The sequence below is a fragment of the Buteo buteo genome, chromosome 4, assembly GCF_964188355.1.
Source record: "Buteo buteo chromosome 4, bButBut1.hap1.1, whole genome shotgun sequence".
Classification (NCBI taxonomy): Eukaryota; Metazoa; Chordata; class Aves; order Accipitriformes; family Accipitridae; genus Buteo; species Buteo buteo.
Window position 1 is genome coordinate 2,705,496 of NC_134174.1, and position 27,660 is coordinate 2,733,155.

The 27,660-nt window shown below is 40.3% G+C and overlaps 1 protein-coding gene across 2 annotated transcripts in view; it reads left to right on the forward strand.

The window, feature by feature from the left end:
- The first annotated feature begins 8,348 nt into the window (after positions 1-8,348).
- CHCHD3 (coiled-coil-helix-coiled-coil-helix domain containing 3) overlaps positions 8,349-27,660 on the forward strand; it is a 155,000-nt gene continuing 135,688 nt past the window's right edge. For both annotated transcript variants that reach the window (XM_075024593.1, XM_075024594.1), the window contains exons 1-2: positions 8,349-8,513; positions 10,422-10,509. In XM_075024593.1, coding sequence (XP_074880694.1) covers positions 8,430-8,513; positions 10,422-10,509 — 172 coding nt within the window. In that variant the 5' untranslated portion in view covers positions 8,349-8,429. The remainder of the gene's footprint in view (positions 8,514-10,421; positions 10,510-27,660) is intronic.

Below are 27,660 nucleotides of genomic sequence, written 5' to 3' on the forward strand. Positions count from 1 at the left end.
GGAGCACAGTAGTGAAACTTCCATTACAGAAGGGTGAAGACTGTTAGTATTTGTACCCAAGCACCCTGAATTTTTTCTCACCCCCTTCGCTATCTTGCTGGGGGACAGTAAAAGACTGCCCCACCCTGTATGACCTCTGAGTTTTTCTCTACATCATTCCTCAAGGAGATCCCAGCTTCCATATTAGAAAAGTAGTTTCTGTTCCAATATTTCCCCTCTCTTCTTCCTCTCTTGTGCCTTTTTCATGCTGGCCAGACCACCTCCAGGCTGAGGCTGAGCTCCTCAGCAATAAAGGGTTTACATGTCACTTGGGATTTGGCCTCCTAGCTGTCCAGAGAAGCAGGCTCCAGGTCCCCATGGACAGCCTATCCCTCCAGGTCTAGACTCTTGCATCTTTCTGTGAAGCTCACCGCAACCATTCTGTTGGTTCCCATTTGCCCACTCTGACCACTGTGCAGACCGTGACTGGTCTTCCTAGGTGCTGGGGAAGTACAAATAATAAACAGAAGTATCAGGTAATAGTTTTTCAGAGAGGAATCGTACATTTCAGCCCCCAAAAAGTTGAGGTGAGGAGGGAGGTGCCTAATGATGCGGTTGAAGAAGTGAATAGCATCAACTGAGATTACTTCAAACCTCTCTCTCTCTTCAGACAGCGGAAAGGATAGATAATGATTAAAAAACTGCTTCTGAAAATGTAGCTCCCAGCCCTTGTGACTCAGGCACCAGTGGAGCGAGGCCAGAGAGACTATCAATGCTAAGTCCCCGAGTCCTTGATGCTCTCTGCAGGAGGCACTTGAATGTGTCCAAGATGATGCTACAGCCCAGCCAAGTTTTCTGATGAATAACTCCGTAGGGGGCAGAGGCCTGTTGAAGGTCATGAAACATTTCTGCTGACATTGATGTTAAATACTAAATCCTTTTGCCTTTGTACTGAAGCAGCTGGAACCTCTCTATGTGCTACAGTCCCTGCCACTCGTGTATTTACGAAGGCAACTGCAATGAAGCCAGGCACAGAAGACCACCCCTGACAGGCAACCCCCTGTCTTCAATGATCACCTGAATCCATGGATCTCTTTGTGGCATCCAGTACAATCTGCGTGACACTCTGCTGTAAACCTCTACTAAGCAATTCATTTTTGCAGTCCCTTAGACCATTACTGTGTATTAAAGAGACAAGTTCTGGAAAAACATGCAATACACAAAGTGAAACAAAAATCTTCCTTCTTTGCTCTGTATTACCAGAAGCATCTTAATTTGTTAAAACAAGATAAAAATGAATTTTCATTCTTTGCTTTCCACAAGTGTTCAGAAATTGAAGTGAGGTGAGGTTCTGCCCTATGCTGTGCCCGATTTGAAGACTGTTCTGTATGTCCAAACATGTTTGTTTCTTCCAAGTATTTTTGCTAGTCTAATTTTTCATCCTGTGACATTGCCATTATACTATCACCTACTAAACACGAATTTTTGCCATCAGTAGCAGAATACCATGTGCACTGCACTGACCCAACACCGCAGGGTCTCCGGACATCTCTGGTCTCGCCGTGCCCCGAGCCGGGTGTCCCTGTGATGGCAAGTGTCCCATGGCCAAGGACTCGTGCCCGACCTGCCTGAGCTCAGCGCTGGGGACACCCTGCATGGCCAAGGGCTGCCGCCCCGGGCAGGCACTGCCCAGCAAACACCAGATCTTGGTGTGCCGGGACTGGGCGCTGGGCAGCTCTGCCGCTGGTGCTGGGGACCGGGGAGAAGGGAGCGGGTGATGGGGAGACGTGGGATGAAGATACCCCTGGGGGGACCCAAGAGTCAGGAGGAACAGACTCCACCATGGACAATGGACATCAACCCGTGCCAGGGAAGAGCTCAGCGTGGTGATGACTTGTAACCTTCTCCTTCATTGTGCTTGAGGGAGACTGATCCTGTCACTCCTGGGATGCAGAGAGACACTGGCAGGGTGAGCATCACACCAGAGATAAGGGGTAGAGTCTAGGAAGGGGTTTTTGTATAAAAAATTAAATTGCATTATAGATGAGACTTTAAAACTATTAATTAGTTTGGACTGCTAGACTGTTGCAATGTTATCCGGGCTAACAATAAATTCTTAGCTCTACTCAGGACGTGTGTTCTATTGCCCAGAACATGAATTTCAGTGTAACGGCACCCTGAACCTGTCACTAGCACTGCCAGGTGATCAGGTTTTTCCTCAGAGTTGTCTTCACAGAAAGCATCATGAATGCAGGGTTGCTGAGAGCATTGCTGCAAGCACCTGAGCTGTCAGGGGGGACTGAGCCTGATTTCTTCAGCGTAGACACTTGCTTGACTAACTACATTAGCAGTGAAAGGCTATTAGACCACTTAATTTTAGGCACATAACTGAGATGTCTTCTTTAGCACTGCAGTTACCCTGGGTTGCCTCTGTAATTGATGACAAGTCATCTCTAAAGGTAGTTCAGCTTTTGGGTGCCTGAATGAAGCTTAATTTGAGTTTAAGACTAGAGGACCAGCCTCTAGAGGGAGATGTGAGCTGCGCTCGGGCCACGACATGGGCTTTCTCTGCGACAAACATCATTCAAAACACGGAGCCTCCAGCCAGTTATAGTGGGAGTTTTGTAATGCTTCCATACACCGATCTCCTGCGAAGTCTGAACACCAGCATTATTCTGTCTTCTTTACCAGAGACACCTCGCGCTTGGCTAGAAGAGTAATTCTGTCAGCTAAAAGCAGTTGTTGTCATAAACTGGGTGAACCACTTAGGAGAGAGACCACAGGCTTTGTACTGTGTGCCTCTTGTTGAAATAACTTGAAAAACCCATTCGTACAAGATATAGCAGACACTTTGAAATGTTCTCAGATGCTCTCCAATTGGAAAAGATATTTACGTGGCCCATAAAACTGAGAATATAGCCTAGGTATAGAAACCCTTTCACATGACTCATCCGACCAGCCACAGTGGAAAGAATAAATGCAGAGAGCAGCCTGGAAGCAAACCGTACCCTCACAACTGTACTGTCAAGGTGTGAGTTCAGCTCCCTCTACAAAACACCCAGCTGTGTCTGGAGTGCAGATGTTCCCCCATAACAAACGTTCTAATCATCAGTTCTACAAACGATAATTTGTCTTTTTTTTTTCACCAGAGTGTTGGGTTCCCTTTAGCAGTACACCTGTGATGTGCTAGAAAGTGAGGGAAGGAAGGGAAATACTCTTAGATTACCTCTCTGTTGGCTCCTGCTCTTGCTCTTAGGTAGACTCCAGCTGAGAAACTCCTAAAGTGGCACAGACCAAGCCTGAATTCTTGCCAATATTCAACAGTAGTCTTTACATGCATAAATGTTTTCAAGGTAGAAGCACTACTGGAACGACTTTTCCTGGCATGGATTCGAGGCGAACCCTTTCCACGGTCCGCAGGAGACTGCGTCTCCTCCTCTGTTTGGGACTTTACTTTTTTCTTTTGGTGTGTCAGTGCTTAGCACCATGACAATTCTGATTTTCAGCTTCATACGTCAGTGTATACAGAATGCAAGGAAAATACTTTTGCTGTGCCTTTGTGCTTGCAGGCCTTTTAGCAGTGCTTGGGAATTTCAGAATTATTCACACCGTCATTGCTTGGAATTGATCAAATCAGGTGCTTCTTTTTTAGTCATTCAATCAGTAAAGAAGGCTGAGTTCATCAGCTGAACAGACAACCCAGATAAGGCAGGTTTGGGAAAGAATTTTTATTGTTCCCAAGATTTAGCAGTCAGACATTATAGACTTGAGTAAATTCTAATTGTGTTTCTAACTCTACATTTAATAAATGGACCATGGAGAAGGGAAAAAAAAAAAGGGGCTGTGAGCAGTGGGAAGAAAAACAGGAAATGAGACCATGAATCAAATCTGGTCTTGGAGATGACAGTCGGGCTGGCTACAAATTCTGCAGCTCACTTGCTACTGATGTGAACCACACCAGTCAGATAAAAGTATATCAACATAAATAATCACATATTAATATGACATAATATTAATATATTACACTTTGAAGTCCGTATGTAAACCTGGGGGTCCTGAACTGCATGATACACATTAAATAAATAAGCTTTGCAACAGCTTCCTCTGGCTAGTGCTGCAAGGGGCTGCCCTCTGTGGAAAGTGCAGGGATCTCCAGGGTGTTATATGTTGTCATAATCCAACGTACAGTGCAGAGTAGCCAACAGAGAAATAAAGACTAATAAAGTATCCCAGGTACTCTAGAACTGATCTCGAGGAAGCGGTGGTGGTCTGCAGATAGCACCCATCACATGGAGCTGTCTCAGACACCAACTAGAAATCCAGCCTCATTCCTGCAATGAATATGATGAGCTAAACTCACTTTTCTTTTTTTCCTCTCAGAAAAAGAATAATAATTCATCATTATTCATTGATCAGGTTGTTAACCTTGACGACTCGGGAAACCAAACCATGCAGATATGACTCTCCCTGTGATATCAGCTGGTAACTGTTGCCGACAGGATGCTACTGAGTATGTGGCAAAATTCAGGCATGCTCTTGGCTTGAACTAACGAGAATAAACACAAACTGTGAAAAGCGAAACAATGATTGAAGCATCAATTCTGAGATAAGCCATGAACCTTCAGCTTCTGCAGGAGCTGAATTGGGATTGAAAGAGAAGGTATTCAGCCTTATATATAACCAGGCCTTCAAATATGTTTGCAAAGCTCGTTTAGAGGAATTTGACGGCTTAGCTTAATTTGCCCTGCAGTTATAACAGGTACTGAAGCTTGTGCCAATAGCACCAACAGAAGCAGGATTTGGCACACCAGGAATGTACTGAAGATACATTGTTTACTCATGAAAACTCAGGGCAGAAGGCACTGTGGACTGTTACATCTAACAGGAAAGAGTAATTTCCAGATTTTGAGAATTTTCAGACCTTGCTATAATGGTCATTGCTGATAAGGAGGAACCTAGGTACTATCAAAGTCCTTCCATGCTGAACATTTCTAAGGAATAGATGACCATCAAGGGATAACCAGATAAAGTCGTATGGTACAACATGCTCACCGTGGCAGTGACCGAGCAAGATGATCCTCCGCAGAATAAAAACTCACAGCAGATGTGCAATGAGCCTTTATATGTCACCTCACCTATCAAGTGTTTTCATGGCATTTTTTAAGTTTTGAGACAAGAGTCTGAAATTTAATAGTAACTTGTTCCTGGGCTCATTGGGATTTATTTGTTTGTGAATGTCTGGCAATGCTGTCCTTCACTACTCTTTGGCTATACTTTATAGTGAACAATTTGAGTATTAAGTGGTACAAGAAATATTTCTACCACAAAGGAATATGTCTGGTCAAGGACAAACAAGATTGGACAACAGCATTGCTTTTTAACAAAGGATCAGGCATTTATAATCTGGCCATAAAAAATGTGCGGGGTATATGGAAAAGCACACAGCACCACAAGAAGTGAATGTTTTTAACCTAATAAGATACTGCTTGTTTTTCAGATACACAATGAAATACCTGAGGTTTACCGGTTTGAGATGGATTTTCTGCTTACACAAGTCCGAAATGGGTTCAGATCAAACAAGAATCAGAAGCAGTTAATAGGTTTGTATTGATTGCTACATTTTTATTTGTCATTCTGCTCTTGCATTATCTTTTTTCTTAGTAGAAATGTACTCACTAGTAACCACTGAAGAGAGCTGATACAGAAGACCAATGTCCTGCTGCTTTGGCACTGAATGACCTTGGGCATGTCACTTCATCATCTGTATCTTTCAAGAGTTTTACTCTGACTGGAGTGGGACGCGGGTATTGGAGGTAACACACATATCAAAAGCGCCTGGCCTGGCTGCCCAGAACTCCTGTAGACTGATTAACACTACTGAGTAGTAACAAATTATTCTATGCTGCATCTGTTTTGATGTTTTGATTACTGCTGCTGCCTGCACTAGTTAGTTTAAACTAGGTTGGGTTTTTCTATGCCACATACATAGCAGCCAACCCTACTGATAGACACTACTCTTAAAGTAAGCCTATTAGTTACGAGAACGTACAAATTGTTGGAAGTTATACACGGAACAACTTATTTTTCTATTTGCGAATTGCTTGTGAGAGTTGTGAACTAGACATGAGTTATTTGCCAGTTGTTAATGAATGATGTTTGGGCGGCAAATTTGTTGTAGCCATTTCTAACATTAATTTCTAATATTTTTTTCATCTAGCAATGTCCTTGAAAGAGCTCTCAAACAGGTTTGACAGTCCACAGAGAAAAGCTTCTGACATATAGATAGCTCTGGCCTGCAGCAGACAGTCTTTCATTTCCACCTATTATAGGGGAGCCATAAATTCTGGAGTACCTCAGTTCTGCTCTTTCTACAGTGAGTGAACCTTACAGACACATCAAAATGACCCAAAGCAATTTTGAGATGTAGTTCTGCCCATTTGTTCTTTTTCCCCCTCCTGAAATCTATGCATATGTTACAGTGTTCGGTAATTTCAAGTCATACAAAACAATCATAAAAACCCCTGGTAAAAAATAGCTGTTGTTAAAACCTTAATTCCTAAATATAAATATTTCTGTTCAGCGAGACAAGAGTATTTTCTCAGAACTCTCCCAAAAGAGGACAAATATATTAGAAGAGCTTCTCCTGGTTGGGAGATGGGCATTTCCACAACAGTTACATCACTAACTAACTGAATAAATAAAATTTGACCCCCTAAAAACATAGCCAGTGCATAAAAAAAGAAAATTCAATACCCTCAGTTTGTTGGTGCTCACGTAATATCAAGACAGATAGAGGCACAGTCCATTTATTCCCTTAAAAACATACAGTTACCAGGATGTTGAATTCTGAATAGTGCCCCCTCATATAAACTGGTTTAACATCTATAAAAACAGGCATAAACATCACGTCACATATCTCAAGAGAACAGCTCATATGTCCTTGATATATTTTCAAGCAATTTTTATTTGGTAGTAAAGTGGCTATCAGCCAATGCTTCAGCAATATCTTAAGCCCCAAGGAAGGCACATACTGCTGAAATGTTGGCTGATAGACACTTTACATCCAAATAAAAATTGCTTGAAAATATATCAAGGACACGCAAGCAGTTCTGTTGATGCAACCAACACGATGTTCGCATCGATTCAGAGAAATGAAATGCGTCAGTTGACACAGGCTGCAATAATCCATTTTGATCATTGTGTAAACACTTTGGGACAAATTTCTTGTAAGGGGAGTGGAGGGCTTCAGTGTCACTTTGGTAAGTATAGGCCACCCTTCCCTGAGCCAAGCAGATGAAGGGCTTGGAAGGGGGAAAAAGAAAAGATAAATTTTCCCAAATATCACGGTTGTTATTATTTATATGTTGCCAGTGTCAAGAAGAGCCAGCAGAAGGCTGGGGACTTCATTAGGTAAAACAAGTGAAGAGGCCAGATGGTAGGAGAGACAAAACAATGTGTACTCTCATACTCCAGCTTCGTAAAGGTACTTCTTGCCTCATACTTAGGATAAGGAAATTCAAAGGTGTGTCTGACACCACTGGCATTCGGAATGCAATACTTTTTCTGCTATTGTACACTAAAGAGCACCTTTTTCTCCTTTCAGACGTCTTCCCAGCACGCACCTCTGCAATTCTGGCCATCAAGATAGGCCATGGGATCTACAGGGGGGGATTTTAGTCACAGAACAGCCAGATCCAGATGCAGTTTATATTGTAGGCTGAAAAGAAAATGTGTTATGCGTTATTAACATTATTCATCTCTTGGAAAGAAAATTACATGCCCAAAGGGGCTACACTAATGGTAATTTTATGCTGTTATGATGTGGAAAATGGGATGAGGCACCAGCTCAGGCCCACAGAAGCCTGGGGCTCTCCCCCCACGCCGCCGCCATTAGCGAGGCCTCGCTGAGGGAGGGCAGGAGCACGCCGCCCCTCAGCCCCAGCGGGACAAGCAGAGATGGCGGGAAAGGTGGTGGTGGTGGTGGTGGTGAGGATCCCGAAAGCCCCCTCAGAGCGGCACCCTACCCCGGGAGAGCCGTGAGGGACCGACAGTTCCCTGCGCTCAGCGCGGCCCCGCAGCCCCGTCATGGCGGGAACTACACTACCCAGCGGGCACTGCGCGGGAGCACGGATCCCGCCCTCCCCGCCTCCTGGCGCTAAGCATCATGGGACTTGTAGTCTTTACCCCCCCGAAGTTTAGACCGAAAAAGTTTCCTCACCCTTTCCGGCTACCTCGGCGCTCTTCAGCGGGGGCGGGGAGGGTGTGCGCGGTTTCCATGGCTACGGCCCCGCAGCCAATAGGGGGCCGGGTTCTCCGCGCGGGGGGCGGGGTAGGGCGAGCGGCGGGCCAATGAGGGGCGGCCTTGTTGCGGGGCGCGCTGGCAGCGGCGGAGGGCGAGTCTCCTTGGGGCCCGTCCCTCGGTCGGCGGGCCTGGTGTGCGCCGGGCGAAGATGGGCGGCGGCGGGAGCAGCACCCGGCGCGTCACCTTCGAGGCAGACGAGAATGAGAACATCACGGTGGTGAAGGGCGTGCGGGTGAGAGCGGGGCTCCCCCCGCGGCTGGGCTTCGCTTCTCGCCGGTAGCCAGCGGGACACTCGCGGCCTGGCTCACCCTGGGCTGCCCACCCCCCACCCCCAGCTCGGCCCTCCCCGGTCTCCTCTCTCGTCTTATTTTTTTTGTTTGTGTCTCCACGCTGCTGGCTCCTGTCCCTGCAGCTCCGTCCCCTCACGCCTGGCGGTTGCTCTCCTCCGTTTCCATCCCCTCTTCCCGCAGTGACCTCCGTCCCTTCCCTGCCTCCGGCTCCGCTTTCTCAGGCGGGTTTTGTGCTCCGGTGCACTCTGGTCCTGGCAAGAAGCACACTCCGCGGGTGGGAAGCTGTCATGGGAGAGCTTTTCCCCCAGGCTGGTTACCACAGCTGTGGGAGAGAGGTGTAACTAGCAGAGCTTGTTTTGTCTTTTCCCTGACCTCTACATACATAGGAAAGCTCCTCCCTTTCCCATATTTCGCTCTCTTTCGTGCCTTATATCCGACTTCCTGTGTACCTGCAGAAGCATTCCCGTTTTTTTTCCTACTTATGGCATGCTGTGGCCTAGAATATACCAGAAGATAGTTTGTGAGGCGAGACACTGAGAAATCTTGCAGTGTAGAAACGTTTCAATGGAAGACGCTGTCGTTCATATCAGGAAGGATAATAAGTTGTCTTTTATTTTGTATGACTGCTCCTAGGGAGGAGGAGTGTTGTGGAATGAACCACAGTAGTAACTGCTGCCGATTTCAGCATACTAGTATTTTCCGCATTTAATGCTCTTGGGGAAACTGGTGACAGTAATGTAAGTGTTCACACCAGAGTTCATTTGCTCTGAAGCATGCTTAAATACTGGGAAGGACTACTGGAGTTTTTCTAAAATATCCTGGATCTTGAAATACTGGGAATAAAAACTGAATAATATCATGGGTAGTAGGAAAACGTAGCTTCACTAAATGAATAATGTTAGTCAACAGAGTATCCAAAAGTGGGATATACATAACTGTTTACATACGTAAAACTAATTGCGTGAAGTTAAATTGAGAGTTTTGAGGACTGGGTTAAGAAATTTTATGCTGAAGGAATTTTACACTTGCGTATTTGATTACAGATTTTAGAGAAGTCTTTGTAACGCAAATTTTTGCCAGAGACGTCATGCTGTAGGTTTAGTAAAGAATTTGCTAATTAAAATTAATTCTCATGGGCAGTCAATACAGTGTGTTGATAGAGTTGGTGTTCGAGGAAACCAATAGAAAGTTGTAAGTTGGAAAACAAAAGCTTTCATGTTATTACTACTTTACCTTCTGTTACTTTTTTTCCATGGGTTACAATAGATCTGAAACTGGACATTACTATTAACTCTGTTTGATTCTGCATAATTTGTGATGGTATTTTTGTGTGTGCATGTGTCAACGGTAGAATGAACTTAGTGGTTGACTACACTTGCTATGACCACTTGTGTTGCACAATTATTTTGAGGGCTTGATTGGGATGAAGTTCCTCCTGGGTTAAGTGCTCTACACCTGCACGGCGTGATATTTGACTGTCATCCAGATGACTGAGAAAAGCAAAAAGGCTGATTAATTACAAGCAAGGTGTCAAAGGGTGTTGTTTCCTTTACTGGTCCCTGTATCTTATATTTTGTCATATCAGTTTCTTGTGTTCTGAGAGCGCCAAAAAAATCTTGTTCAGTCTAATTGTTTGCACTCAGAGATGAACACTCACCCCACAAGTAAGGGGAAATAGAAGGTTTGTTTTGCATTGCGAATAGAATTTTAGCAGCTGTCATATCTTATTTTGGGGCTCTATGCTTTTTTTTTTTTTTAAAGTTTTACTTAGTTTTTGAGGTAAAGAGAGGGGTAATGGGGATAAAGGAGGAGATGCAGTCTGACTCTGGGTTCGGGGTTATATTTTTCAGCTATCTGACAGTGTCATTGATCGTATGAAGGAACCTTCTTCACCCAGTGGAAGACAGCAGTCTCAGCATCGATCATCATCTGGGGCAGGTACGCCCATGTTTTTCTGTTTCCTAATGTGAGGAAGAAAATGAAATCTGCCTTTCAGAGCATTGTAATGAGCTAATTGCCATTTCATAGAGGTGACTTTTTGACAATAACTTTTTTTCTCATCTCCTTTTGAAGAAGGAAGTAGTTTATAGGCTTTTAGAGGAGTTAAATTACTCTTTGTTTTCTTCTGACTGACATGAAAGTGTAAACCACAACTTTTTATTAGACTTAGTTTCCTATGGTATTTCCCCTTGTTAAAGACTTTTTTTAAAAAAACAAACCAAAACCAACAGAAAAAGCAAATATCCACTCCAAATATGTATTGAGTTCTGAATTGAAAATTCTTGCATACTTAATCAACACTGAATTTTAGTATAGTGAGCTTCTTTTAAATATACTTAAGCAAACATTAAAAGAATAATGTGCTATTTTCCTATTGTGGAATAGTAGAAATAAGTCACATACAGTTTATACAGATCGATGGCTCAAAATGATGGCTTTGTTAACTTTTTGTATTTCATTATTGAGGCCTGTTCAAATGCATCAAACAGGCTTCGTGCCAGGCAGCCTGTACTCTAATTTAAAATACTTCAGCACAGTGAACACGATGTAGCTACTGAAGGAGTGAAAATGAGTGGCAGAGATTGGAGCGTGAGATTTATGTTTGTCGACTATGTGAAACCTGTAAGGTTCAAGTAAGGCTTCTTATCAGTGCTCCAGAAACATTAATGATACCGGTATTCCCTAAGGGCCTTTTGCCTTGATACTTACAAAAAATCCCACCAAAACAACACTCTGATTAAAAACAAGTCCTGTGGCAGTAGACGGCCTTGCAGCAAGACTTGAATGAACAGAATATAGCATCTTTCTTTCATCTGAAGCACAGAAAGTTGGTTTCCTGTTGCTTAATTGAAAGTGTCTATGGTGTAGGTGTCTGTATCTGAGCTGGACTCCCTCTGTAGTCAGTAGAAAGAAAAAGACATTTTGGGGGACAATTCCTCTGGCTTATTTGAGAATCCTGCTTCAGGATGAGGTGAATTGCTCTCTAGGAATTCCGGGGTGAAGAGTTCAGATGTAAGCATCTAAGGATGTCAAGTAAATCCAACGCAGGATGCTTTACAAAGATCGGGGCTCCCAAATGATGCTATTTTAGAGGTTTGTTTTTCCACTTTATGAATAGGAAGAATGTGGCGCAGTGAAGGCAAGGAAAATATCAGGGCTAAAAATGACTTAAACTGTTACCTGGCTTGTGAAATGTAGTTTGCCTAATAAAATTGCTTAGAATTTAATGCTTGATTAAGTGAGGTTTGAATGGAGTAGGGCTGTAGTTTCATGCATGGACTGCCAGATTGTCCATCTTTCTTCTTTTTCTTTTTTTTTTTTTTAAATAATAGCGTTCTCACTATGTACATGTATTTTACTATGGTGAAGAAATTATTCTAGATAAAGGATTTTTGTGAAATAATACTTGCACATCCTACCTACTTTCACAGCAGCGCTTGTTCCCTTTTCATCCTTACACCTGAGTTATGGAAGTAGTCTTGTGAGTAAGCATCTGTGATTTTTGGGATGTGGTGACTAGAGGTAAAGGCTGTAATACCCCAGCAATTCTTTGCTAATTCACTTTATTTACGCATCTTGATCCTTTATTTTGTTTTTCTTTGTGTGTTGGAAATAGTGCTTTTTTATTTTTTTATTTTTGTTTATTGAAAGGCTTAATGAATCACTTGACCGTTCGTGAGCTTGGGAAACCTTAAGTGTATTTTTGCTTTAAGAACTAGTGATTTAGGTGAAGTGCTTGTATTTCCCCAGGAAAGTATAATCAGTGTTATACCTCAGTTACTAAAATGATTTGTATTTAAGAGGATTAAATTATACTTAAGTACATGTTACCATACCATCCATTCCTCTTTCACTGAATGTTTTTTTGATGAAGAATTACAAGCTGTTGAACTTCTTTGATGCTGTAGGAGCGGTCAACCTCTTTGTTTATTTTGTAGCTACATCTAACTTGTCAAGAGTCTGCATTTGTCTCATGAGGTGTCATTACATGAAGGGTATTCACTTCAAAGCTAGTCCTCTGATCACTTAATATTGTACTATTCTGGTTAATGGCTGTGGGGGCTGGATCCCAAATCTGGGCATCTTCCTTCTGTGATGCAGCAATGCTGGGGCTTGGTTTCTTGGTAAAGCCTCTTGCACCATTAATTAGAGCTCTCTCCGGGCAGCTCCTCCTGTCCTGTTTATGAAGCTGGTGATAGTGACTTGTTTTTCCTGACAGAGTGGATCACTCACTGCTTCTGAAGAGAGTTATCCAAGGATGGTGGTGTTTGGAGGCTGGCTCTGGCTTTTGGATTCCCAGCTGGGCAACTTTCGAACTTGACAGTTTGTTAGTCTGCATTAATATCTTTATATATTCTAGACAAATAACACTTTTCTACAAAAATAAAGATGATGTCTAGAGGGAGAAACATTAGAGCTATTAAAACCAACCCTTTCTTTATGTCAAGTCTTTGATAGCTTTTGGTAGAGGAATAATGGATTAGATTACATGAAAGAATGTGTATCTTGTTGCTTGCCAATATATGATGAATTTATTGACTTCAGTTTGGGGTCGGAAGATGAAATTACATACACTTACAATGAAATCTGACATCTAAATACTACGTCTTAAAGCATCCTAGCTTGCTTGGATCATTTTCTGACTTCTGAGTAATATTAAATGCACTAAAATATTTAACAAGTGTAAAATCTTTAAAGTATGTCTGTAATTCCTAAAGCAATATTGATGAAAAGTAATTTGGTCAGACAATGAGTTTGTGCTTTTTGGTTTTTTCTTTTTTTCTTTTTCTGAGTGTATGTTATACCTAAAGCTTTAGTCATAGCACACAAAGGGAATGGTTTAATTCATTTTAGCTTAGTGGATATCTGAAAAGCTAATAGTCTATTATGGAAAAAAAAAAAAAAAAGAGCAGCAAATGCTTAAATTATCAAGAGTCTCTACATCTCAGACAGCCATTTTTTTCCCTTTGCAGAAAGAGATTACACTGAGAACACAGAGGATTTTTCTCTCTCTTTTTTTCTTTTTTTTAAACTGTATTATTTGTTGTTGTTCCTATACTGTCCTCATGAAAACAAATCAGTAAAGGATCCATGTCATAAGGTACTATGTATTGTGTAGGTGTGTAATAAAATGAGCACTGCTGATGCCTTCTGAGAAATTGGGTTAGACCTTGCATGTTTCCAGTGGAGAAAGTCCTATTTTGTAGCTTTGTTCATTTGTGTGGAATGATGCCTTTTAATTGTGTACTCTGTTGCGTTTGTGTCTATGTCTTTGGTGGAGTTTCGGTGGTCCAGGGTATCTTGGCTCAGTTGTAAACATGTAAGGAAGTATTGTTGAGATGTCCAGGAATGAGTGTTTGAAGAATTAGATTCTAGTTGGAGATGCAACCACGATTTAACTGAACTTTAGGAGAGCGAACTTCAGCTTATAAAGGGAGCTAGTTGGTGGGATCCCATAGGAAGCAGCTCTGAGGGATAAGCTCAGGAAAGCTGTGAGGTCCTTAAGGACAACCTCTTCCTGGTGCAAGAACGGTCCATTCCAGTACTCAGGAAAATTAATAGGTATGTTGGGAGGCTGGTCTGGTTAAACAGGGAGCTCATGGTAGAGCTTCAGCATAAAAATGAGGTCAGCAGGAGGTGGAAGCAGAGGCAGACTACTAAATGAGTGGATTTGTGGGTGAGGGTAGGGCAGTAGGTGTCATTTACCTCGACTTCAGCAAGGTGTTCAACACTGTCTCTCCCAATATTGTATCCAAGTTAGGATGTTGCAGTGTGGGTAACTGGATGACAAGCTGGGTTAAAAAAATGGGTTGGATGGTCAGGGTCAGAGGGTTGTGACTAATGGGTCATACTCTACCTGGAGGCTGGTATCGTGGGTTTCTGCAGGAGTTTGTCCTGTTTAACAGCTTTATCAATGTCCTGGAGGAGGAGGTGGAGTACATGCTCTTCAATGCAGATGACCACAAACTGGGGGGATGCAGTCAATACGTTTGAGGGCAGGGCTGCTATCCAGAGGGACCTAGAGTGGCTGCAGGAATGAGCCAACAGGAACCTCATGAAATTCCACAAGGACAAATGCAAAGTCGTGTACTAGGAAAGGATCAACCCCTTGCCACAGTGCAGGCTGGGGCCTCCCTGTCTGGGCAGTAACTGTTGAAAAGGAGCTGGAATGAGTTCAGCAAAGGTCAGGGGCTGGAGTGTCTTCCCTGGGAGGCGCGGCAAACTGATCTGGTCTGTGGACCACTGGTAGCCTGGAATGCCGTGATTTGCATCTTATAGAATTATATTGGGCTTGTTTCTAATAGTACACTTGTGGTTTTGTTTTGATTTCCCTCTGACCTCTGGGGATGTGGGGGGGAAGTTTTTTGAAGGGATGCAGAGATATTTGTGAGAAATACTGATGACTTGTGATAGGCTTTTGGTCTGAAAATCTTGGAAGACTTTAATGTAGCTATTATGGCAAGAATACATTCTGAAGAATATTTGGCAGTTTTGTTGAGTAAGGTTCATTCTACTGCTCTTGGTGAAGGAAGTAGATACATGGTGGTCTACATTGGCTTGTAGAGGAAGGGCACCTTCATCAGAAGCTTCTGACACCCAGGCAGTAGCCTGCTCAGGTATATATTTTTTTGATGTGTGATCTGCATTTGAGCAAGCCGTCTTGGGTGTTCTCGCATACGTGATGCTGCAGTGCTCGCTCCTGCTCTCATGTGGCTTGCTGTGTTGCCACTTAGTTGTCACTGAGTTTCTTGGAGATAACTTTATTTTCAGTGATGTATATTGATATTCTTTAGGTTAAAGGTTCACTATTGATGGAAGTTTTTTATTATCAAAAGGTGAAACGTCTTGTAACTCACTAGACTGCTAAAGATGCCAAACTTTTAATGCTGTCACTGTAACAGCAAATCTTTAGTTGTGCCTGACATTCATGTCACTGGATTGCAGGAGTATAGGGAAGATAGAATTATGCATGGGAGATGAAGCAAGTACTGAATAAATTAAAGTTCTCACTGTCTGTGTGACATGCAAGGTGTTCTGTGAACGCATTCAGGTGGCTGGGTATGTCCTTGTAAAATGGTACTGAAATTAGAAGGAAAAACTAGCAAATAATGCAACTTGTACATCTGGTTTTTTATTTTTAGTTCATAGTAATTTGGACTTCCGGGCTGTGGAAGGGCTTAGTTCACTCCATGTCCTCAAAGTACAGTATTAACCTCATCACAAAGATGGTGCGTAATTAACGGAGGGTTGGATGGACATGATGAGAATATTAGAGTAGGCAAAAAGCCCTAATTTAGTTGTTTGAAAGTCTTGGATTGTTGAGATACACGATTGTGTTAGAGGAGCATCTAGAGCCTTATGAATGCTCATCTCACTTACTAACAGAAATTTTTTAAGGTGTGAATGAAAAAGCCTGGATGTGCCTGGGGCACTTCCCTGTACTATATTCCCAACATTTGTCCATTTCAGGAGTAGCGTTTTGATTCTTCACTGAAGTACTGTCTTTGAGGTGTCATCAAGACTGCGCCTTTGGGCTGCCCACTTTAATTGCGTTTCAGGTGGTGATAGATCGAGTGGAACAACAGACATTTTAAACAAATGTCCAAAGGTAGAACAAGAATGGATGGCAAAAGGTGTTGGAACTTCTCGTGCAAATGTCATGTACTTAAGCTTATAGTCTGATGTTACAACAAACCTCATCTAGCGGTCTCATGTCTGATCATGTCTGTCCCTGTAATAAATTGGTGTCCAGTGATCTAAATCATCCAGAAACACCCTACAAGAAGAGTTTTGTACCAGCTTAGCTCCCTTAGTTGAACCTTGTCTATTCAGAGAAGGGAAGCAGGAGCACACACAAGAGCAATAGTATCACTTCCTTTTTGGTGACGACCACCTTTTGGAACAGCTTTGCAGATTATGTTAAACTTAAGTTTTTCTTTCCCTAATCAGCTGGTTAAGCAGCTTCACCACCGGTCATTGAAGTGCTAGTGGAAGGGAATAAACCAGATCGTGCAATTAACGGAGGTGGAGAGCACAGGCAGGGCTCAAGTGGTCTGGACTGTATCTTCAGACAGAGAGCGTTGCGAGATGAGGCAATCCTCAGGCTTTTGTAGACTGCAATTATTTTTTTTCTCCTAATATTGAAATAATATTTTTATGCTGTTCAAGGAGGGATTAAATTCTTTTTTTCTAAACAAAAAATAACTTTTACAGGTAAATTAGTAATAACAATTAAAAAAGCCAACCCAACTAGCCCCCTGAAATACCTTATTTATATCTCAGCATAGTAGTGGACTGCATGAAATACGTACACTTAAATATGCTCCAAGAAATGGCATTTGTGTTAATGTTAACCCTCCATGTGTGGGAGGCATTTAAGGATAGAATTTCAGTAACTGATTCCTGTCCCCCCCCCTCCTTCTGCTCCCACTATTGCTTTATTTGTAGTTAATCAGTGTTGTAAAGGGAACTAAAGAAATGAATTCTGAGTTTGCAAGGGTTCTGCAAATGGAGGAATTGCGTTTTTGAGATCTTGTGGGATTGAGTTGTGTTTTGGGTTTTGTGTAGGTTTTTTTGGGGTTTGGTTCCCCCCCCCCCCCCCCCCCCCCATGAGGATCAGGGAGAAAGCCAGTATATCCCATGAATATTGTCAAATATTAGGGGGACAGTTGATTGATTTATTTAGGGGTTTTCATTTTACAAATGATAGAGAACTTTTGATACTCTAGATGAAATTTAAAGAAAGAACACTCATGTGTCAGGTCCTGTTCTACTCTTATGCATAAGTAACTAGGTCTCAGGCTAAGGTAGATTCATTGAGATGATAGTCAGCTTCTTTTATATTTTTTTATTTTACAAATGTTTTTTTGTGTGTGTGGCTTTTTGCAGATAGGCAGAATTTATCTTTCAATGGGCGTTCATTTAGAAGTATCATTTTTGTTTCTATATATTCTTAGAAACAGGTAATTCTTATGTACCGCATACTGTGTGCTTTTTGGTCTCAAGTGGATTTGTTGAAATTAAATTTCATGCTATTCTGCTTAAGGCTGCATGTGCTCTATTAGGGTTTACTGAGTGCAGACGTTTGCTCTAAAAATCTTTCGGAGTAGTTGTGCGGTACACATATAAAGCAATTTTTGTCGTAGCTAGTATAACAAACATATCCAAAGTATTTGCTTAGAAATGGCTTGCGAGTTAGAAGTTAGAATCACCTGCTTTTTGATGTGGAAGCACAAGATTCGTGCATGCTAAAACATAATCTTCCAGTACTTAGCAGAAAATCATGTTGAAAAACAACTGTTGGTGTCTGGCATGTGATTCTTGTGTTAATTTATAGTGCTGCAATAAGCTTAATTAAGAAAGCCAGGGAAACTGTCTCTAAAAACACAGAGAAAAGAATTTAACCTGGGAAGAAAAGATTGTGCACAGTTCATGGAGCCCTTTGTAAAACAGCATGTAGTAATGAGTTTTAAGGACTAAATGGTTATGCGTTAATGCATGGAATATGTGCCATTGCCTTTTACTAATTCTGAGTACTGAATTGTTTGTAGTTAAATCCTGGCAAAGTTTTAGACCTTTGAGCATAGACAGTCAGAGCCTAGCCTTAGGCTAAACTTTTTGAAAATGCTGCCAGAGTTTATCAAATGTTGCTGAGGCAGACTTGTGGAAAGACAGTGTGTGTGTGTGTGTTTTGTGGTTTTTTTTTGGTTTGTTTTTCCTTTTTTTTTTTTTTTTTTTTTTAGTTTTGGGGTTTGGTGTGTTTTTTCATGTTAGAATTAAATAAAAATTATCTGGTAACATGGGGCTTTTTTATCCTTCTTTTTTTTTTTTTCATTTTTTCTTAATTTCAGTTACATTATCCATTAGAAATCAGAATGTGACAGAAGATGATGCCTGTTGGCACACATTTGTTGCAGGTCTTGTTGGAAATCTCCCATGTATGTTCTTGCAGAAATCAGAGTTCACACTTGCTCAAGTTCTTGGTTCATATTGAGAGTTAAATGTCCTGAAGGTTGCCAGTAGTAGGCAGTGAACTATTTAATATTTCCTCTGAAATTTCAGCCTTTTGACTTCTCTAGTACGTGCTGTGCCTGAGCACCAGAATAAAACCGAGCTATTTCTCCTTTGTCCTTCAGAGACCTTCCTGGGATTATAGGTCAAAAAGACCAGATAGCTGGCTAAGATAAAAGGGTATGTAATTTAAAGGATTGTTAGAATAGAAGTCATTTGGAGCAGTCTGAATGATTTTGCTATCTTAAAGAATAAAATCAAAAATATTGATATTTTTAATGAAATAAAACCAATGACTAAATTAGAACTGTTTGCTTTCACCAGTATTAGTCTTGATAGCACTAGGCAAGGAAATTGCCATTCTGCTGTATAGCATCCTCTCTGGTTTTATAGTAAAATGTATTCTTATCAAAATTGTCTTTCCACTGTCTACAACTGTCAATAAAATGAAAAGAAGTGAGGGACTGCTATAAAGGGATAATGTATCAAAATATTTCTAAACCAAGCCTCCGAGGAACTGGTAAGAGATCATTGTGCAGGACAAGGAGACCTCCAAGTAATAAAACCTTGTGGTTTTAATAGTAAATGCTACTTTTTTTTCCATCACAATTTATTTACCAGTTAGAGAATTTTCAGTGTGATATTAAATAATACTTCAAATGTGTGGCTTATCACATTAAGATGAAAAGAAAAGCTTTGTTTTATTCTTTGATCTTCAGGCTGCAGCAAAGTGTTACTAAAACTCTTCATCACTTGTCAGATCAGGCAGGTTAAGTATATTGTATAGTGCTGCTTCTTGAAAGCTTTGTACTAGTTGTTTTTTTAGTTAAACAGAAGATAACCACTTAGAGACCTTTTCATGTGCCTCAGGGGAACAGTATGCAGTTTCAGCTACGGCTATGATTTTTTTTCCCAAGGCTGGTTTGCACGTGTATTGAACTCCTTGATTTTCAATGATCTCATTTTGAGATATATTACTAAAGTTTTGGGGAACACCAGACTGAAAATTACAGTTTTCAGATAATATTACCTGTTTTTTGAAATTTAAATTTAAAAAATAGAGTAAGGACGTTCTTTCTTCCCTTTGCTTGCAGGGTTTGTTGTGTACCTCTGACAATGCTTCATGAAACCAGTTTATCTGATTCTCATTTTTAGCTTCATTAACCATGTTTGATTTCACCTAATGTTAATCATCTGAAAAACAGGCTTCTAATCTAAGCTAGGCATTTAGGCTAGGGGTGAGATATGGTGGTTCGTCCTGTCCTGTGAAAACCTTCTATATCGCCTTAATCTCTCGAGCTTTATACAGAAGGAGTTAAGTGGTTCATCCAAGATGCTTGATTTTTTTTTTTCTCCTTCTTCCTCTTTTTTTTCTTCTCTTTTTGGTGAGAAGGAGGCAGCTTATCATAAGAGAAAGGACTCCATTATCCCTGATGTTACAAAGTGACATTTCTCAACAGGGGGAGATGGCACTGAGTATTCTGAAATTTAAGTAGAAAAAGTAGTATCTGCAGAAATTGGTAGAAAGAATTAATAAAGGCAGTGATTATATAGAAGAATGACTTCAATGCTAATCAGAAACCTAAGGAAACTGTAATTTTTGGAGAAGCAGCACTGGATATCACATTACATCACTTTGTCAACTAAGTTTTGACTGAGTCTGTTTCTGTGCCAATCTGTCTGTTGAAGAGATTGCTGAACACACGGGCTCCTTTTAACCTGCTCTGTCATATGCAGAGGAGAGGAGAGAATGTTTTACTCAAAGAAAAAGTGAACCTCATATATTTGTGAATTAACCGGAAGCTTCTTTGCTGACAGATTACTCTTTCTCCTTAGGATTTTCGTATCTGTACTCTTGCTTGCTAGAACAGCCGCTTTCTTTCTCCCTGCACCTTTTATTAAATTCCTGAATTCAATTTCTAGTATTTGAGACACTACTAGCTCTTGCATTTGCTCGTTCATGCTGTGTTAATGTGCTACTTGGTGACTACTCAAGGCAGTTTATTTCTAGAATGGAGTCACATCTGCTTGGTTTTGGCAATACTGCTACTCATTGCATCCTTCTGTAGTATCTTGTTTTCCTTGCTGCTAACAACTTAGAACACTAAAAAGCTATCGGTGGTGGAGATGGTGTAAGTATTACATCAGTTTAGAGACCAGTCATTTAAAAAAGTTGTTTTTGTTAGCAGATCTCATTACCTGTTCTTAAAAATGTAGGTGTTGGATTGTTGTTGCGAGAATTATAAACATTTCATCATTTCTCCTTTATTTTTGTATAATTTCTGAATAATGAAAATAGTCAAACATCATAGTTTCATATTGTTTACCATCAGTTTTCAGTTATTATTACAAGCAGTATTACAGTGCTAAATATTGGGCTGAAAATACTTATGTTACCACATTTCAAAGTTGACAATACTGTAGCTGTCTGCTGACAAATCCAGTTTTGCTGAAGTTGGAGGAAGACACTTGACGATGTTTTGTCTGTCGCCTCCACTTTCCTCAACAGAAACATATCCTTGCTCCTGTGCGAGGAGTTGAAGTGCCCTTGATACTGTTGTGGTGCATATATTTGAAATGTGTACATTGGCTATTTCTAATCTGACTTCTTGTGTCCTACCATTAATATTACATGAAATAAGTGGTCTGTCACTTTGCTACTAAAGCTTGACTTTCAGATTATTCTCTAAAATAAACATGCTGCTCTATGGGATGTAGGAAACTGGAAACGTTATCCTCAGGACATAAGAAAATACTTGCAGATTCTCCTGCACTTCCCTTTTCAAGTCAGTGATTTTCATTTACGGGACCTTGTTACAAATGCTGTTTAAATTCTTTTCCTTGTATCCTTCTTGAGTCAGCAGTGATGAGACTGAATGTGCTGTAGTTTGCATCTGAGCAGAATAAACAAACTCTGGAATTACTGTTTTCTCTGCACTGATACAAAACATCCATGTATCAGCCTGTTGTTATAACTTGAATGAATGAACAGGAGATTAGATTTGAGCGCACCACAACAGCTGTTAAAGATCCACTTATTTATCACTGCCGGCTTCTTTGTACCTAATTTAGGTGAAGTGATTGCTTTCAGACTTTGTGCAGAGTTTCAGTGCCCATGTCATCGATAAATAAAATTATGACTTGATACGGAGATGGTTACACCTTTTTTTGCTGAATATTCAGCTTCTACTGGAAAATTTTTACTCCCTTTAAAATTTAGTGCTAAGTTGTTAGATTGCTTTAAATGTACAGTGTAGAAGTTTGGCATCTTGATTTATCTTTCCATGCAACTCCAGCCACTGAGAAATCTGGTTAATAGGATCAGCAAATGTATTGATGAGTGTTATCTTTGGGTGAAACACTTTTTTTCTTTCCTTTCCTTTCATTAACCTTTACCTGTAAAGATGCACTTTCACTGCTTGTTTTTTTCACAGTATCATTGCATTATGGCCTCTTATGTAATTTGTTTTTATCTTCCCTCTTTCCCAGAATAACTTTCAAAGTTATTAACCAGTTTTATCCAAACTAGTCAGAGAGGTAGATTTCTCAAGGATAACTAATTTATTTACATGTTATCTGAAAATTTGCAAATGGATTGGTGACAATAGTACTATTGCAGTGTTTCCTGATATGATTATTGACCAGCATTATATATCATAGATTATCCTCATACTGTGGAACTGATTTGCAAAGTGAAGATAACTGCTGGTGTATCCTCCAATGCATGTTGCAACTTACTTTATTTGAACTTTAAGGCTTTTGTTCCACTCCTAGAAATTTCCTCAGAAGTATGTGTTCAGGACGCCTGGGGGAAGCTCCTTACTGGATGTGGGTCTGCTGCAGAACGGTTACAAAGGTCTCTCTTTCTAGCAAGTACCCATGCCTTTTCCGTCATTATTGTCATATTCTTTTACCATCATTAGTGTGTTTTCCTAGTTTAATTGTAGATTTGCCTCTCTGAATTCCATATCCTTCCCCTTCCACCTTATCAGTGCTTTGAAATTTCTGTATTCATCTTTCCATCCTCCTTCTTACTGGATTTCTTCACCAGTCCCTTCCCTTCAAAAAGGCTGGTCTCCTTGGCCAGGAAGGGAATGGTACCTCTTGCTGTGTCCGCTTGTGCGTAACCTGGTTTGGAAAAAATTCAGAGCATTACTGGTGAGAAAGGAAAGATGGTTTGATGATAGGGTTGAGTTTGGAGGAGATAAGGATATGCAGAGACTTGCAGCAAGAGCTTCTGCAGCTGTACCTGATGCATATAGAATCATTTAGGTTGGAAAAGACCCTTAAGGTCATTGAGTCCAACTGCAGAAAGGCAGAGGCAGGGGAATGCTGGAGAGTTACAAGACTGTGGAAAAGCCTATACATCAGTGAGCCTGGGGGATTTGGTAGAGCTTGGGTCAATATGAAGTGGGGAGATGCTTTGGGGCAATGCAGGCAAATAGGCCAGACTAGGTTTTGGAAGGTCCTGGAGCTAGCGGTTGTGCTGCTGTTCTGGGTATGCTTTCTGATGCTTGGCTGTCACACGCATTTGAAATTCAGCAGCTGAAGGGAAGGAACTGGGTGCAGAAAGTCACCATTCTTTGAGAACAGCAGTGGGATAGGACAAACGAGCAGTTGCTCCCCTCTAGTAAAATTCAAAGATAACTTCTTAAATTTGATGTGTCTTGTGATAGCTTTAAGTAACAGAGTAATTGCAAATTAGCAGTGGATGCAGGCTTTGGTGTGTGATCATATTGGTACAGGATGGTCATTTGGAACCACAGTTTTACAGTATTACCTACTGTGTGACCCCTCAGGAGGCTGGGAGACAGGCAAATTACACCCTACTACAGGACAGGTAGGCAAAACTCTCCTATAGTATGTTGTGCTACTGATCAGTCAATACAAGCGTGCTGGAAGGCAGTCACTGTGTGCGTAACTCTGGGCCAGCCATAAAATTCACCTTCTTTGTTTAAATAGTACAGTGACATGAGAGAAGGTAGGGTTATTGTCTGTGTAAGAGGAACAGAACATAAATCCACAAGAAGCCACGTTATCATTAATTAGTTGCTTATGGGAAGGAAAATACTGTTGGTTTTTAATTTCACAAAGCAGGGAGAGAATTTCCTTTGGCATTTGGAGCTGTGAGTATGCAGCTGGCTTTGGAAGTAGTGTAAGCAGTAGTGAAGGGGTTGAATGTCAGTAGGCTGATGAAGCATCATGATCATGAAACTGTATCCTCCAGCAAATACCAGTTTTCTTTCTTTATGTTTATTTGCCTTGCCCTCTTTCTCCTGATTGGTTGTTCAGATTGATTTGGTACAAAAGGACAGGTTCTATCATAGGCCATGATAAGATCATTTGAAGTTACCAATATGTGAGTGTGAATGGAACACAAAATTTCAGTTTAGGTTGAAAAGTTAGGTGAATAGAAATTAATATTTTGTAAACATTTATCTGTAAAAAAGAAAAAGGAAAAAAGGAGTGGGTTTTTTTTCCTTATAACTGTGTACAGTTATTTGCACTGTGTGTATGGAATGCACAACATCAGAAAATAACATTATTCTTTATTCCATTACCTATTCGTGCTAACTCGTGCCATTCAGTCACTCATTAGAAGTCTTCACTTAATCTTCTTTGGGTAGCAAGGCCCGTTCCATATGCTTTGAACCACATTTATGTAAAAGCAGGGCCCCCTACCCCACAAACAGTTGGCACATGGACATTTGACAATAAAATTCAATGCCTGGAGCTACTCTGAGCCAGTATTCCCAGCAATGGACAGGTATGTGAAAATATCCTCAACAGAGGGCTTTCTGATTCAGAGCGATTAGCAGCTTTGTGAGTCTTCTTATTCCTGTCCAAAGTGACTGCAATCTAAAGCTGTAATTGGGTAAAATTGACTTTTCAGTGCCACTGATAGTGTGCAATCACAGCTGGAGAATCCTCTTTAAAAATGCTGGTAGTAGATGAACTGAACATCAAAATTTGCTATTTATGTAGCCTTGACAGTACGGAGAGTCCCATTTGGGAGTGCTGGCCTGTGCAATAGCAGTTAGTAATTCTTTGCTATTAGTGGTAACTTCTAAATGTAAAACTAAAGAGATGTTTTAGTTTATAAACACTTTTACCTAGTGATTATGTATAGAAATACATAATTATTGCACTGTCTTCTATAGTGGTAGAAGACATTCATTGAAATACATGTGGTGAAAGAATTTAGAAATTATTTTGTCCAAGAAAATAAAAGGGTTACCAGTAAATTTCCCCATACTGTAAGATAAAATAGCTTTACAATAAACTTATGAACCATAAAGATCAGGAACTGGATAACTTAAATTGTTCTGAAAGTACACTGCATGCTTAATCCTGTTGAAAGCAGAATCATAAAATCCTTTCTATCATTGCTTACAATATGATTATTTTTTTAAATGTTGAATTATGGAATCCTGATGCTTTTATCCATTGTATTCAGCAAGAAAAGCCTTACAGTGTATGTATAGTAGGAATTACTAGCACAGACAGTTGGAATAGCAAGTGTCTCAACTAATGTATTCAATCTAAGGGTATTCTGCCAGTGATAGCCTTGTAAAGGTATGTGATGCTTCCATTTAATCTTTCTTTTTTTTTTTTTTTAATTATTTAAAATGAACAAGACAGCAAAATGACTTACAGCTAAATAGCTGCTGAAATAAGTTATTTCATATATATACACTTATATTACGGAGGTGGGTGAGAAGGATGGCTTATTAAGAAGGTTTGGCTGAAATTATTCACAACCTTGTAAGGGCATTGAGAACAAAAGTTACAGTAAAGCTTCACGTAGTCATGTAGCTGGCAGAGCAGGAATTCCTAGCAAAAATAAAAATTAGGTACATTTTTATGTTTACTGGCTTCTTTAACTCAATCCACTTATTGGTTGTAAATGGGTTATTTTATTAGTTGTCACATGTTTCAAGATATATTGTCCATATTTCGTGTTTCTTCTGTTGCAGTGCTTCCCTGTGTCTGTCACCTGTTTTATCGAACTTAAGTCCTCTGAGACAGGATGTTTCGTCTCTGTCAAGCATGCATATCTTTTGTAACGATTTCTAAGTTTCTGGAAGAAAATTCTTGACAGATTTTTTGAGGATTCACTATACTGCATTGAAATTTGTATAACACTCTTTTTGAATCATCATGAAGTCTGACGGAAGAATCGCACAAACATCCAATTTTAAATTTGTGGTGAGAACCTCTGTCTATTCTGCCACTGTGATTGTCGTGACACCAGGACACCTCTTCCTTCCTGCATTCAGGGCTGACAGTCTGAGCTTAGCATGAATAGGGGAGAGGATGTGTTTTCTGGGCGATACGAAAACCCAGACTGAGTGTTGTGTAAGGATTTTGTAGTGGAAGAGCTCACGCTTTTATTGTTAAGCCATCGGTGACTGGAAGGGCTCTCTGTGCAGGCTCTTCGGTGCAGCAGGATGGCCTTGTCCTGCACAGAGCTTTGCTCATGTGTCCTTGCTTCTTGACTCCTACCACTTTATTTTCCTATACTCCATTTCTCCTTTGTTTAGTGGTTAAAAGATCTAAGTTTAGCCTCAGGATTTTGTATTTTTTAATTTTTCTGTCTTTCTGTGGATTGTATACATCCATTTCCGTTCACTTGATTTTTCTGTTAGATTATTAGAATGTAACCTTGGACATGCTAGGGAGTAATGAAAATTCTCTGCTTTTCTAGTTTAGGTGCAAATTCTTGTTAAATATAGCTGTTAAGCACAGGCAGATAGAACCCAATTTGAAGAACAGCAGGGGAAAACCTTGTCATCCTGCTCTCCCCTGTTTTTTCCAGCCCCCCCTCATAAGTTTGTTCTGGGATTTACTGCTACAGTTACAATAATGGGATACTGAAAAGAGGATGTTCCAAACATAATATGAATTAACTTTGCTCTGTTATTTCTAGATCACGTACCATCTTGTTGCTAATTTAAATTAGTATAAATCGATTGATATCCACATTTCCATTGTAAAATAGATAATGTAATATATATGCAAGAGTGCCTTTGGAAACTAAAATATTAAATATTTTTAAATTATGCACACTTAATTGCATTGTTTTTGTATTTAATTATCCTATGAGCTTGTTTAAGTATTGCTGCACGTTACCAATATTTAACAGTTAATACAAATTTCTGTCCTTGGAGGCGTGCTTTATGTTTGTACTGAATCCATGATTGTAGGAAGTGCCTGTAATTCTGTATTTAAATTGAAGAGTTGCTGTATGTGTTGGTAGTTAAATTTGTATTAGTTTTAAAATAGAATTTATTCTTAAGAATGCTATTCTTTAAAAAGAATTAAATTAAAAAAACCCCAACCACCAGTGTAAATGCTGACCGCACCCTGATCCATGGCTCATAATAAAGAAATTTGGGATATGTGTAATAAGGTCACTCATGAAAGCGTCTGTTCTGGCACACATAGATACTTGTTTCTGATAGTTCAGTTGTACATACCACAGTAAACTTCCTGAGGGTCTCTAAGGGATTCCTTTGTTGTGGAGAGAGATAGAGAGAGAAACAGATGCTTTGGTCTTTAAAGCAAATAACTTATTTCTGGAGTTTTTTCTTTAGTGCTGGTGGAATGAAGGGATGGTTCATTATTTCTTCCATTGAGCCTAAGACTAATTTGGACTATTTATAGGGTTAAAGACTGGGTACAACAGTGTTTGAAACCCATTAAATTTAAAAAAAAAAAAAAAAAAAAAAAAAAGTTGTATGCCGGTAATATTGATGTACTAACAGTTACAACATTTCCTTGTTTCCTCTTGTGTGCTGCTACCAGCAAATCCAGGCTCTTTCAAAAATAGTGATTAAAGAAAGAAGAGTATATTTAATGGTGTCATTGACTTACCACCTAATTTAAGCGCACTAAATATATTTGCTGCGGTTTTAATCAATATTTAAATCATACAGTTTGATTTCAGAACTAGAAGCCTTAACTATTTTCTTTAGTGTGCAATGAATATTTATATGGCTTTCTTAAAAACTTACGTTTTTAGGAGTCCAGGATAAGAGTTCCTTGCCAGTGTTACTGATATCCAAAGCAAACTAA